The 14,811-nt window shown below is 43.7% G+C and overlaps 1 protein-coding gene across 7 annotated transcripts in view; it reads right to left on the reverse strand.

Moving 5' to 3' along the window:
- Fry (FRY microtubule binding protein) overlaps positions 1–14,811 on the reverse strand; it is a 374,882-nt gene that overhangs the window by 71,050 nt on the left and 289,021 nt on the right. For all 7 annotated transcript variants that reach the window (XM_076923845.1, XM_076923846.1, XM_076923841.1 and 4 more), the window contains 6 exons: positions 13,883–14,037; positions 12,583–12,682; positions 12,178–12,349; positions 4,323–4,579; positions 2,952–3,098; positions 1,097–1,265 (listed from right to left, as the gene is read on the reverse strand). In XM_076923845.1, coding sequence (XP_076779960.1) covers positions 1,097–1,265; positions 2,952–3,098; positions 4,323–4,579; positions 12,178–12,349; positions 12,583–12,682; positions 13,883–14,037 — 1,000 coding nt within the window. The remainder of the gene's footprint in view (positions 1–1,096; positions 1,266–2,951; positions 3,099–4,322; positions 4,580–12,177; positions 12,350–12,582; positions 12,683–13,882; positions 14,038–14,811) is intronic.

Below are 14,811 nucleotides of genomic sequence, written 5' to 3' on the forward strand. Positions count from 1 at the left end.
CACCACCATAACTTGTACTTTTAGTATTTATGGGTCCAGGGATTATCCAACTAATGAAATGAAAGGAATCCCAAGTAGAATTCTGATTCCTAGGCTAGTGTCTCACTGAAAAAAAAAAAACCAAAATAAAACAAAACAAAATCCCACTTCACTAAGAAGTAGTGTCAAGAGAGAGCACAAGAGAGTAGGAAAGACAGGGTTGAAGACAGATTCAATAATAAATAAATTGAAGGGAAGTAGTTACGTATTCCATGAAATGAACAGATACAAATTGGTTGAAAGCAATAAAACCTGGTGAGCATCTGATACCCAGAATTCATGTGGTCAGGATGTTTCAGAGTTTAGCTATTTTGGATTTTGGAATATTTGTGTATATATGAGAGGCTGAAGTTTAAACATGGAATTCATTTCTGTTTTATGTATCCCTAATACACAATGCCTAAAGGTGGTTTTTATACATTTATTAACTATGAGCAAAGCCAGGGCAGGAGAAACGGCTCAGCAGTCAAGACCACGTTCTGCTCTTGGAGATGACCTGGGTTTAGATCTCAGCATCCACTGAGCAGGTCATGGCCATCTGTAACTCCTGTTCCTGGATCTGGTGCCCTCTTCTGGCCTCTGAGGGTACTGTATGTACATGGTGCACATACACACATGTAGGCAATGTGCACAAAATAAAAGATAAATAAATCTGTTAAGAATAACAAGCAAAGTTTATATACATTCAGCTCTCATATTGGGTTATTATGCCAGTACTAAAAATGTTTCAGATTTTTGAGCATTTTAGATTTCATGGAATATTCTAGTCAATCCTGGGAGAACGTTATGAAGGAGATTCTATTAACATATACAGCAGGTTCAGACCGCAGTGCCTAAAGTAAAACAACTCCCTGTGGCAGGGAAGTCACTGGGCCACTAATTCATGATTATCCTTATGAATTCATTAGTTAAATCCCACTTACAATGTGCCGAGGGTCTCAGAGACCTATTCTTAAGCAATCTCTTAAATGAACTACTTCAAAATGAATAGTAAGATCCACTCTACCGTGTTCAGTGTGTGGCATGGAGGGACTGTTCCCAGGTGGCCTATCCCTACCTGAAGCGGCTGCTGAGGCCTTGCTGCTCGCTGTGAATCGATAGAAGGGTGGGTTGTCACAGTGCTGGACGATGGGGTTCACAGGCTCTGTCTGCTGCAGCTCAAAAAGAAGCTCTTCCATAGTCTGGATGGTGTTATTCCGGCACAAGTAAATTGCCACCCTTTTAATCTTGGAAAAAGAAAATAAAGAAGGGATATATTCTCGATTAGAGCATTGGGCTGAAACCCCCTCATCGTGGGGCACACTGTCATCTGGTACAGCTGACAACTGACCTTTGCTGTCCTTGGGTGATCTAAGTGTTGGGGTTAAAGTCACATTACACAGGTACCTTCTTAAGTGGTTTAATTAGAAAAAAAACCTCATTACTTTCAGGGTGAACTGAGTCAATTTAAGCCAAACACATCGTGAGATTTTACTGGTGTCCAGTTTCACAAGGTACTTATATGACAAAGAAATGATTTATTGTATCTGCTCTGGGGAAAATAACTGCTACTTTTACTAAAAAAGGGAATACAGTTTCCCCCATGGTGGTTTGAATGAAAATGGCCCCCATTGGCTCATAGGTTTGAAATCTTGGTTGCCAGTCGGTAGAACTGTTTGAGAAGGATCAGGAGGTGTGGCATTATTGGGGCAAGTGTGTCACTACAAGTAGGCTTTGAGGTTTTAAAAGCCTAGGCCCATGTCTCTCCCTTTCTTCTTGCTGCTGCCCATGCACAGGATGTAAAGCTCTCAGCTACAGCTCTAGCACCAAACCTGTCTGCTTCCTGTCATGATGATCATGGACTGACTCCTTAAAACTGTGAGCAAGCCTCCAATTAAATGCCTTTTTTTTTTTTTTTTTTTTTAAATAAGAGTTGCCTTGGTCATGGTGTCTCTTCACAGCACAGAATAGTGACCAAGACACCTTCTCTCCTCTTTGTCATTAGAAACAAATACATTTTAGCTGTCTGTAAAGTCTTATGTTTTAAAAATGACAATATCAGTTTGTTACTAAAGTGCAGGCCCTGATGTCTAACCTGAAGCATGGCTGAAGCAGCTTAGAACAACAGGAAGCCGTAAACTCATAAACTACACAGAGAAGCCAAGTGAGTCTATTAGGAATGGCTATTATTCTCTGTTGATCCACCATCCTCAAGTAAAAATAGAGTATACCATATGGATATCTCTGCTTTGCTTTCTCTCCTATCATATAATTTTGAAAAAGAAAAAAATCTAATTGGCGGTTGAGAGATGGCTCACTGTTTAAGAGCACTGGCAGCTCTTGCAAAAGATCAGAGTTTAGTTCCAGGGTGCTCCACATGGCAGCTCAGTATTTTAATGCCAATTCCAGGGGAATCTGTCGCCTACTTCTGGCCTCTGTGGGTATTGCATGCACATGCTGCATATACACACATGCAGGCAAACAGTCATCTACATAAGATAAAAATAAATAAATCCTTTTTTTTACTTTTAAAGAAAAGAAAATCCCAGGTCTGCTGTATTTTTGTTTTTGCTTTTTTCCAATAGTGTCATATGCAAATCAGAAGCATTTTTTTTTTTTTTTGGTTAGTACTGACTTTTAAATTTGATCTTTATTGATGTTTATAAAGGAAGCTTTGGTAACTGTCAGAAAAATAACCCTCAATTCACAGGTGTCTGTGTCCTGTAGCTTAATCCAAGGGGTTGACAGGTGCCCCTGACATGGAGCCTGTGCTGGGCGGGGGCAGAAGGAACTTTCATGCATCACCTGGATGAGCCCCCAAGGGATTTTTTAAGTATTTGAAAACCAGACCTGTGTTGTACCAGGAGCAGAGAGTATGACCAGGGGCAGCCCCAGTGGGAAGGAGCATTCCCAGAAGCCTGCGTGGCACTTACATAGGGCAGGAGGATGGTGTCACTGCTGACCCCACACAGGCTGATGAGGAACTGCAGCGTGACCCTCAGATTGTTACTCCACTTCTCGTTGTTGGCCAGAGCATTCCAAGCATTCTCCATTTCCGCTCCTGGGACTTCATCTCCATACTAACTCAGACAAGATTAAAAGCAGCCTACATGAGTGTGCACATAACATAAGTTGTTGTGAAGGTTATAGTTGTTCAAATCATTAGGAGGGTGGAAATAACTATTTGATAAAAAAATATCACTTTGGGGTAGATGCAAACTTATAATATATAGATCCTTTACATAAGTACCTATACAAGTATTTTTAAAAATATAGGCCATAATTTTCCCCAAAATATGTGGTATCTATGTGATACATATATTTTTATGTACGTGTATGTGTATATATATATATATACATATATATATATTATGTGTTTATCTATGTATCTGTCTATGTATCTATATATATTTGTATGAATATATGCATGTAAATATGTACATAAATATGTATGTATGTATGCATGTATCTATGTACCTATGTATGTATGTATGTATGTATGTACCCATGTATATACACTCCACTTCTCGTTGTTGGCTAGTGCATTCCAAGTGGTCTCCATTTCTACTCCTTGTATGTTATGTGTACATACATATGTATGTATGTATCTATTTATCTAACATTTGCATCATAATCCCCTCATTCTTTAATTGCAGTGTGGGCCATTTGAACCCTGGGTTCCCTGCATTTAATGCACGAATTCTACCCTGAGATACATCCTCAGTCCTCACCAAAACCATTTTTTAAATGCATCAATTATTTTTATTTTCTTATTTTTGTAGCAAATGAGGAGGGCCAGGTTTACCAGCCCTCCCCTTTGAACCCAAGCCTATCTATTTATACAACTATCATGTAACTCACAAAATGATTACATCAGATCCAAAACTAGAAAACAGGAATAGAATTCAGATCCTCTGCAAGAGCAACTAAACCAGGAATACATGACCATGAACACAGTAGTATCTTTCTTTACCAAATACCGAGGGGGAAAAAAAAAGGAAGTTTACCCTGGCAACATCAAGAACATCTTTTCCTTTTTTTTGAAACAGGATCTCATGTAGCCCAGGCTGGATCCAAGCTCACTATGTAGCTGAGGATGGTCTTGAAATCTCAACTCTCTATATAGCATTGTACATATTTTAAAGTACAGAATTCAGTGGCACTAAGTGTCCTGATGTACACCTATCACCACCACTCAACATGCCCTGTGTCATTTTTATGATGAACATTATTTTCTTGGGTTTATGACAAAGGTTTATGAACCCAGGGCTTTCCTGCTGATGGATCCATGCTATATGAGGTACCTTGGCTGTCATGTACATGAGGTTATTCAGGACCAGAGAGGTAGCTTCTGGAGAGCCCCAGCCATTCCCTTTTAGCCCGTGAGAGGCAGTCACTTCTCCTTCCCGGTCCTTGACCTCATCCTCAGGGCTGTTGGGACTTGACCCTGGGAGGAGGAGTCTGCTGTCCACCAGTTCAATGTTGTGTAGCCATGGCAACAGGTAGGTGAGCATGATCTGCCGTCCATTTGGGTGTGTCGTGGGAAATCTCTGGCTCACCTCTGAAGAGACAGGACAAAGGACAGTTACATATTAATCTCCAAAACAAACTAGCCAGGAACACAAGTTTACTGATCCAACAGTGGTTTGTATTTAGTAACAGGACTGCCATATATAGTAGCTATCCAGGACAAAAGTAAAAAGCAAGGCTCATCCTTGATCCTCTGTGCAGGAAGGGGGCAGGGCAGGCTGCTAGACACGGACTAAGCTGAAAGCCTCGTGAGTTCAAACACACTGTTAGTGGATAAGGAGTAACAGAGTGTACAAAACGAAGGGCTGGGCATTGTAGGACATGCGTTGAATCCCAGCTTCACCACATCTAGCTGCATACACAGCTGTGTGGCTCAGCCACTTAAATAACCTCCCTGTGCTTCCATCAACTGGTCAGGAAAATGAGAGCAATCCCCCATGCTGGGGTCTCACACTGCACAGTGGCAAAGGATGGAGACACCAGCCCATAATGCTGATCAGTGTCATCACAGGACCCATTTCCTAGCAGGATCTTGAGCAGCGATGGGCAGGGTCACTCTTTCCAACCTTGTGACTTACAAAGTGTCTCCTATGTGAGTTGGTTGTTATAACTTGAGATGTGGAGCTCCACAGCAATAAACACTTGTGGTGTCTCTTTGGCCATGGCCAAGCATGTGGGAGGGCTACCGAGTGCTACATTTGACTCTATGAGCTGATGCTGAAGCTCAAGGATTTGTCGCCCCCTTCTGGCATTCATAAATACTGCATGCACAAGGTGCACATACACACATGCAGGCAAACACTCATCCACATAAATAAAAACAAACAAATATTTTTTTTAAAAGAAAAAGGTGAAAAATCCCAGGTTTGTTGTGTTTTTGTTTTGTTTCAATAATGTGGTCTGCAAACCAGAAACATTTTTTGTTAGTACTGATATGATTTTTTACATCTGGCCTCTTTTATCCTGGTGCTGAGTTTGAAAACCAGACAGGAGGAGTCAAGAGTGTGAATTGCAAACAGCAAGGGGAACCCAGAAGGAATGAGCTCAGCCCCATAATGGGTTAATTTCTCAACAGTGTTTCTACACTGTTGCATTGGCAGTGATGTGGCAGTGTATGTTCTGAAAAATGCTTTATACTCATAAGGTCAGCTTCACAGTCAGAACTCAGCTTCACACTCAGAAGCTCAGCCTTACAGTCAGAGCTCAGCTGTACAGTCAGAGGTCAGCTGTACAGTCAGAGCTCAGCTTCACAGTCAGAGGTCAGCTGTACAGTCAGAGGTCAGTTTCACAGTCAGAGGTCAGCTGTACAGTCAGAACTCAGCTGTACAGTCAGAGCTCAGCTGTACAGTCAGAGCTCAGCCTTAAAGTCAGAGCTCAGCTTCACAGTCAGAGCTCAGCTTCACAGTCAGAACTCAGCTTCACAGTCAGAGCTCAGCTGTACAGTCAGAGCTCAGCTGTACAGTCAGAGCTCAGTTGTACAGTCAGAACTCAGCTGTACAGTCAGAACTCAGCTGTAGTCAGAACTCAGCTTCATAGTCAGAAGCTCAGCCTTACAGTCAGAGATCAGCTGTACAGTCAGAGCTCAGCTGTACAGTCAGAGCTCAGTTGTACAGTCAGAGATCAGCTTCACAGTCAGAGCTCAGCTGTACAGTCAGAGCTCAGCTTCACAGTCAGAGCTCAGTTGTACAGTCAGAGGTCAGCTGTACAGTCAGAGGTCAGCTGTACAGTCAGAGGTCAGCTTCACAGTCAGAGGTCAGCTGTACAGTCAGAGGTCAGCTGTACAGTCAGAGCTCAGCTTCACAGTCAGAGGTCAGCTGTACAGTCAGAGGTCAGCTGTACAGTCAGAGGTCAGCTTCACAGTCAGAGCTCAGCTGTACAGTCAGAGCTCAGCTGTACAGTCAGAGCTCAGCTGTACAGTCAGAGCTCAGCTGTACAGTCAGAGGTCAGCTGTACAGTCAGAGCTCAGCTGTATAGTCAGAACTCAGCTGTACAGTCAGAGGCTCAGCTTCACAGTCAGAGCTCAGCTGTATAGTCAGAAACTCAGCTTCACAGTCAGAACTCGGCTGTACAGTCAGAAGCTCAGTTGTACAGTCAGAAGCTCAGCTGTACAGTCAGAACTCAGCTGTACAGTCAGAACTCAGCTGTACAGTCAGAAGCTCAGCTTCACAGTCAGAACTCAGCTGTACAGTCAGAACTCAGCTTTACAGTCAGAAGCTCAGCCTTACAGTCAGAGGTCAGCTGTACAGTCAGAACTCAGCTGTACAGTCAGGGGTCAGCTGTACAGTCAGAAGCTCAGCTTCACAGTCAGAACTCAGCTTTACAGTCAGAAGCTCAGCCTTACAGTCAGAGGTCAGCTGTACAGTCAGAGGTCAACTGTATAGTCAGAGGTCAGCTGTACAGTCAGAGGTCAGCTGTACAGTCAGAGCTCAGCTTTACAGTCAGAAGCTCAGCCTTACAGTCAGAGGTCAGCTGTACAGTCAGAGGTCAGCTGTACAGTCAGAGGTCAGCTGTACAGTCAGAGGTCAGCTGTACAGTCAGAGGTCAGCTGTACAGCCAGAGCTCAGCTGTACAGTCAGAGGTCAGCTTCACAGTCAGAGGTCAGCTGTACAGTCAGAGGTCAGCTTCACAGTCAGAGCTCAGCTGTACAGTCAGAAGCTCAGCTGTACAGTCAGAAGCTCAGCTGTACAGTCAGAAGCTCAGCTTTATGGATGTGCACTGGGGGGTCAGTAATACCTGGCTTTTAGCTCTGTAAAAGAATCAGTTTTATCCAAAGAGAAATTAGAAAGCATGGTCCCTTGCCTGCACAACTAGCCAACAAGGGTTACGATCTTGCTTATGGTGTTCCTGGCTGCTAAGTAACAGGAATTACTCAGAATAACCCCTTGGATAACTTTAGCAGAAACTTTAATTGCCTTAGCCCCTTTCTTAAAGTTAAAGTTATGATCAAATGGTGCTATGCTGTTGGGCCTTTACATAGGTGGAAATAAAAAAAATTGCTTATTTTTTCTTTTTTTAAACAGTAATATTTCTTTTTATTACATTTATTTATTTTAATTTAAGAATATTTAGCTTGTATGTATATGTGTGTGTGTATGTATGTATGTATGTATGTATACCACATACATGCTTGGTGTCCACAGATATTACCACAGAAGTTAGAAGAGGGCATTAGCTTTGAACCCAGATCCTCTGTAAGAGCATCCAGTGCTTTTAATCACTGAGCCATCTTTCTGTGTGTGTAGGCGTCCATGCCATGGCATACATGTGCTTGTTAGAGGGTACCTTGTAGAAGTTGATTCTGTCCCTCTACAACACGGGGCTCAGAGATCCAAACTTTAGTCGTCAGATTTGGGGCATGCACCCTCACCCACTGAGCCATCTGGCTAGTCCCTAGAGTATTTGACTTAAGAGTTGACACATTATGATATGACACACATGCTCTGGGTGTGACAACAGATACTTGCATCTTACTATGCCAGAGCATCCACTGATCCCACTGGGAGAGCATTCATTAGAGGAAGCTGCTGTGCTGCACAGGATGAGGACAGCCAGCACTTCTCAGGAGTATGGTCAGCCGCAATACACTGTATACAAGTGACATTAAGGAACCTGAGGTGGGGTGTATAGTCAATATGATATGCATGTATACATTAATATATATGTAATAAGAAGTAAGAACATTTATGGGAGTTGAGGGGGACCACAGGAGGACTTGTAGGGGGCGGATGGAGATGATATAAATATATTATTACTAAGGTTATGAAATTCTCAAAATAATTTTTTGAAATAAAAAGAAAAAAGTGTTCCTGAGCCTGGAGAAGATCCTCGGTGACAAATAACTCAGGGGCAAGGGAGAAAGTGACAGGTAACCGAGGCACTAAGCAGAGGATCTTGTCAGAGAATGACTTCCTGTTACAAAAATACAATTTTATTTTGGAAGAGCTGTTTTATCCTCCACAGGAAAGACCGTGCTTTAGAAAGAGAGAAAAAAACCATCCAATTCCAGGGAAAGGGACATGAAAAATACCTGTTTTAAAACAATGCCAAGTTCTAACATGTAACACAGGCTCATTTATTACATTCAGTGCAGTTTGTGTGCCGGACCGAGGACCATGAAAACGGGGTGTTGGCTAGAGCTGTTGGAGAAGGGCCGCTACACACCTTGGTTTGTGGAGATGTTTTTGAAGAGAAAGGAGGATGTCACGGATATTGAATCAACTCTCTGGAAGATGCGTAGAGAAATTAAATTTAATGTGCCTAGGGGATGTTCCCCACCTTCTTTGAGCGGGGCCCAAACATCTTGTCTGGCTGCTTATAAAGTAATTAGTCACCATAAGTTACAGGCAATAAACAGGGTCTGGGCCAGCACAGGCAGCTTAGGAATTCACTAGGTCCTGTTAATGTTTTCAAGTTCTTTTCAAAGCTTTTTCATAAATCAAGAGGGGGGAGCAGTTGCTTAGAAGAATGTCAAAAATGGTTGAACTTCCTTCTCGGGGGTTTTGCTGCCTGTTGGATTTATCTCCCCTCTCCCCGGCTGTCTGCTGCCCCCTCCCCCGCCCCCTCTATCAGTTCCCTATCTCAGCTAATAAACTGGCTCCAATCTTACTCTTCCATAAAAGCTCCTCTTGGCCTTGCCCCCACCCTTGCCCAAGCTCCGCCCACCCTTGCCCCAGCTCCGCCCACCCCTGCCCCAGCTCCGCCCATCCCTGCCCCAGCTCCGTCCACCCTTGCCCCAGCTCCGCCTCCTCTCCTTGCAGGCTATTGCAGTCTGACCTCTGCCCACCCCTCCCCATAGAACCCTGGCATCCTGGGATTGCTCGCCTTGGAGGATGGGCATCACCCCTTCCCAGTCATTTTATTTATCTAGATTTTCATGAAGAAAACTGCCTCCTGGATGACTCCGTCATGACCTCCCAACATTCTTTCGATCCTCTTCCCCTTTATTCAAAAGGTGCCTGTTGAGGGCTTCCTCTTTCTCTCCATGCTTTGCCACTCCTGACCTCCCATGCCCCGGCTCTTGCATTCTGTTCTGTCAGCCGTCACTGCTGGCCTGAGCTCAGGACTTCAGTCTACTCTATAGAGGCCTACCCCAGCATCCCAGGCTAGCTCTCCGTGTCCACCTTGCCCTATACCCCTGCACTGGGCTGGCTGGGTAGTCGTCACCATCAGTTTTGCAGGCACCTCATGTGTCTGTGAAGCTCTGGCTCTGGCCACTTTCCGCTCTAACTAAGCTACTGTGTCAGGCCCTCATGACGTCATTTCCGCCTTGAGTTACAGCCACCCTTCCCAACCAGCACTGCATGTGCTCGAATGTGTCTTCTGCTCTTTCACAAACGCATGGTGGTCTGTCATTTCCTCAGCTTCTTTTAAACTCGGCTGTCCCCCCTCCCCCTTCGTTCTTTCCTTCCTGTCTTCCTTTCCTCCTTCCTTTTTTCTTTCCTTTTCGATTTTATTTAACGGTACCTTGTGACAGAAACATGACCGTTCTGAAGCTTACTTTCTAATTTTCAAGCTCAAGAGGACCCCTTGGCCCTGAAAAGCTCCAGCTTTATGTCAGTCAACCACACGGCCTCCATTCTGTGGCTCTAATGTTTTTCTTTTCTCTTTTATTATTTAAAACATTTTTTAAATTAAAACATTTAGAGCATATTCTTCTCCCCTAAGTCCTTCCAGACCCTTCCTATCCATGGAACCTTACGCTCCTTCTCAAAAAACTGAAAACCCAATAATGACAACGAAACCTCAACGTGACAACGAGGCCCCCAACCCCAGACCACTTCCTTGCCCCAAAACAAAACTTTAACCTGTAACTAAATAAAAGCACACAAACCCCCTCTACAGAATTTATTCTATGCTGATCAACTGCTCCTGAACATGAGGCCCATCCTGGAGTTGTTGATATACCCGGTGTCACTCCACAGGAGAAAACTGATTTTCCCTTTCCCAACAGGATAGGTGATAGTTCAGTTGTTACCCTTTAACATAGTGGCTAGGTTTTCTTTCATTCATTCATTCATTCATTCATTCATTCATTCATTCTTCATTCATTCATTTAAAAATACAACCAAATAAAATATAATAACATAAAACAAAATCTATCACATTGAATTTGGACAAGACAAACCAACAGAAGGAATCTGTATGCCCAGGGCCATCTCTGACACCAGTCACACTGTCCTCTGTATAACTTCCCAGTGCATTGTGCTGGTCTATGTCTCTGAACCAGCCTTTCTCAATCTTCGAGTCACGACCCCTTTGGGGGTCACAAATCAGATATCCTGCATATGGAATATTTACATTACGATCCATAACAGTAGCAAAATGACAGTTATGAAGTAGCAACGAAGTAATTTTATGGTTGTGAGTCACCACAACATGAGGAACTGTATTAAAGTGGTAGCACTAGGAAGGCTGAGAACCACTGCTCTGAAGCAAGCCATGTGCTCGGGCTGCTGATTCCACTGCCCGCCTGGCTGCCTGGTAAGTTTCTCTCTTTCCAGCGGCAGCTCAACCTGTCTGGGAAGCCTTTCTCGCCTTTTCTGGCTCAAAATTCACAATTTAAGCAACGCACATGAGGGGCCTAGCAGAGAGCCTAGGTACCCAGTAATTGCAAGCCGTTATTCCTTCAGGAGAGCTGAGCAGAGATGTGAGAGTGAGAAGCACTGTACAGATGTGGTTATACAGATGTGACTTTGTGTATTTGAAGAACTTCAGCGCAGAGCACAAGGCCAGAGGCAGGGGCAGCTGAGGGGGAGCAGAGCTGAGTTACTTGGGTAGAGGCAGAGAATGAGGTACATTCTGGGCCACAGATTGCCTCTTGGCAAGGTGCCACATAAACCTAGGCAGGAAAGCACCTTTTGAGACCTGATTCTCACAAGTTATTCATTAAGACTGCAGAGGATACAAGTTATCAAGTTATATGTATACTACAACATCACTGTAGTAACATAAAATATAATAAGACTATATGTTTAATGACATTACCAAATATATAAGTAATTAAGAGTTATTTTAAGTATGTTGTCTATATAATAGAATTTTTTGATATATATCCAAATATATATTATATTTTAATATTATATATAACACACACACACATACATACACACACACACACGAACATATACACACAGCACCCATGGAACTCTGCAAAGAATCTTTTGCATTTGTCAGGTACATATTTATACTTATATATTGCTTTAACTAATCACAGTTTTTCTTTTTAACATTTAAAAACATTCTTGAGGGGCTTAAGGGATGGCTCAGCGGTTAAAAGCACTGGTGTTCTTCTAGAGGACCTGGGGTTAAGTCCCAGGACCCACATGGTGGCTCACAAGTGTTTGTAACTCTAGTTCCAGGGCATCTGGCGCCCCCTTCTGTCCTCTGCCAGTGTTACATTCACAGGGTGCACAGCTATACAAGCAGGCAAAACACCCACACACATAAAATAAAAAACTTTAAAATATTCTTGAATTTGCTTTCATGTGTAACTAGATTTGCCCCTTAGCAATTCTGATGCACAGATTTATCACCAGTGTCTGACACGATTTCACTAAGACTGCAGTAGACTTAGGAAAGCTTCTCAGGGCAGGGGTTGATGACGATGTTGACGCTAACTCTGGGTGGTACCTGAGAAGAGGGGAAGGGTGAGCTCGGGGTACATCCGGGCCAGTTCACAGGACAGAAGGGTTAGTGACACACTGTAGAGAGGTGGCAACGGTCCATGTGTTCCGTACAGGATACTGCCAGGTCGTTGCTCCGCGACTTTCTTGGAGTGCACGAAAAGTTTTGCTTCCAGGATCTATGAAGAGTTAAGAGACAGGCTTTAAAGGGTGTTATCCGGACAGCTCAGGAATGTTTGTGATGAACTGAAATCAGTAATAACATGGTAAGTGCATTTATCTTCACACAGAATCAATTAACGCCAGGAGAACACTGTGTGTGTGTTTCCTTGTTCTTCACACGACACGCAGAAACAGATAAATGCATCCTGAGCTAAGGATGGAAATTTCCACATGCGTGAGTGATACAGACCTGCATGAGCTGCATGGAGACTTCGTAAATCTCTCTGTTGGTGTCAGAGGCCTTGAAGAGGACGAGGTTCAGCAGTGTCACTATGTCAAAGGGATAGTTCCTGGGGGAAAAGAGAAAACCGCACAGCATGGTTATAAGTCATCCTGGCGGGTAAGCTGGGTACGTCTGGGGCGGCACACTTGACCTCAGCAATGACACTGCTCTGCCTTTATTTATTTACGGATCTATTTCTTTTTTTTTTTTTTCTTTCTTTTTTTTTTTTTTTGAGACAGGGTTTCTTGGGCAGCCCTGGCTGTCCTGGAACTCACTCTGTAGACCAGGCTGGCGTCAGACTCAAGAGATCTGCCTGCCTCTGCCTCCTGCGTGCTAGGACTAAAGGTGTGCGCCACCACCGCCCAGCTTGCCCTGTCTGTCTTGGGACTCATTTATTTATGTATTTTTATGTGTATCTGAGTATTCATATGAGCATCACATTCGTGCAGGTGCCTGGGAGCCCAAGAATATTGGATCGCCTGGAGCTGGGGTTACGGGAGGTTGTGAACTCCATGGCGTGGGTGCTGCACACTTGTTATCAATTGCTGAGGCATCGCTCCAGACCCTCCATGAAGCTTTTACAATATAAAACCTCTTCTGTATTCTATTCTCTCAATCTTTCTAATCTGTACACTCTCTCTTAGAAGTAGTTTATACAGCTTGGGGAATTTAATCTAGTTATGCCAGTATTACACTTACTAAGTCATAGTGCCAGGCAGGACGGTGGCTTTAGAGTCATAGTCGTTGGACTGGGCGTGACTCAGGGGTGGAGAGCCCTTTTAGCATGCCCGAGGCCCTGGGCTCCGATCAGTATGTTTTCAAATGAGTGTAATCAGATTCTGAAGCACCACACCTCCTTCCCGAATGCTTCTTGAAATTTTTGAGGGGATTTTCTGGGGTTTGATTTGTGAGCAGCTGGCTTACGGGATCACAGTTAATGTGTGCCAGGATCCTTGTCCACATGGATCCTTTAATTCCTTCAGTGTATTGTTTTGATTATTTTCAAATTTTGCCTCCATATTTCACTGTGACTGTCTGGGCACCTCAAAGGAAAGACAATATAGGGACTAATTCCTATCCCGATCAAATGGAATTAGCAATATCATGGAAACTTAGAGCGGCTAGCTTATCTTCGAGGGACACAGAAGCCATTCTGGGCCGTCACACTCTGGAGAGAACTGCTGTGCAGTCATCTGCTCAGCTCTCACATGACGGAGAGCAGGTGTCATCACCCTTGCCACTAGCCACTAATTATGAAAACTCATACCTGTTTCCACACACAGTCGCTATGGCTTTGAAGCAGCCGGACGCAAGCTGGTAGGAACCCGTGTAACATCGGTCGATGGCCCAGTTGAAAAGGTTGATTTGGTCAGGATTAAGTTCCAGAAGCAACATGACAACCTCACAGCCAAGCTGATGAACCTGAGGTCAAGGGTCAATCAGTTATCCCTACTTCATGAGAAGATATTCTCGAGAGATGCATACGATCAAATGTAGCTGATACAAGGCAGGTGGACGACCTTAAGTCGGACACTCATTTGGGTTGATCTTTGTGCCACACACTCTTCCTTAATGCAGCCATGCGGCCAGGATGCAGGCTCTGCTGTACTCTGGGAAGGCGACACCCACCTCCAAGATGGAGGCTCCATTCCCCTTGGAAGGCAATGTTGCCTGCCTCTCTTCAAAGTCATCCACTCTTGGCAGTAGCCATAGGGCCAGAATGGAAGGACCTGGCTTATGTATCTACTATATTAACAGCTTGGGTTTGAAATGTCCGACAGGCTCATGTTTTGAACGCTTGGTTCTTAGCTTGGAGTCTCTGGAGCTCTTAGGAGGTTGGGTCTGGCCCGCAGTCTCTAGGGGTCTTTGAAGGTCATACCTAACCCTGGTCTGTCTAGTTTTCTCTGCCGCTTCCAGGCCCACGTCACATGAACAGACTTAGACCTAACACTCTCTACCAGAGTCACCTCTGATAACCATGCCTTCTTCACCAGGATGGACTATAATAATTTTTTCTCTCTTAAAATTTCCCCTTAAAATACAATTAACATTTTCTGTAATTGTAAATACAATTTTTATAATTTTAAAAACTCCCTTAAAAGATATTTTGTCACAGGAGTGGAAAAGTTAGTAGTATAATATTCATTGTTATTAAAAATTCCTCCTAGTTAATTACTGTCCTTTTTTTTTTCTGAC

This window comes from Arvicanthis niloticus, chromosome 24 (genome assembly GCF_011762505.2).
Source record: "Arvicanthis niloticus isolate mArvNil1 chromosome 24, mArvNil1.pat.X, whole genome shotgun sequence".
NCBI lineage: Eukaryota > Metazoa > Chordata > Mammalia > Rodentia > Muridae > Arvicanthis > Arvicanthis niloticus.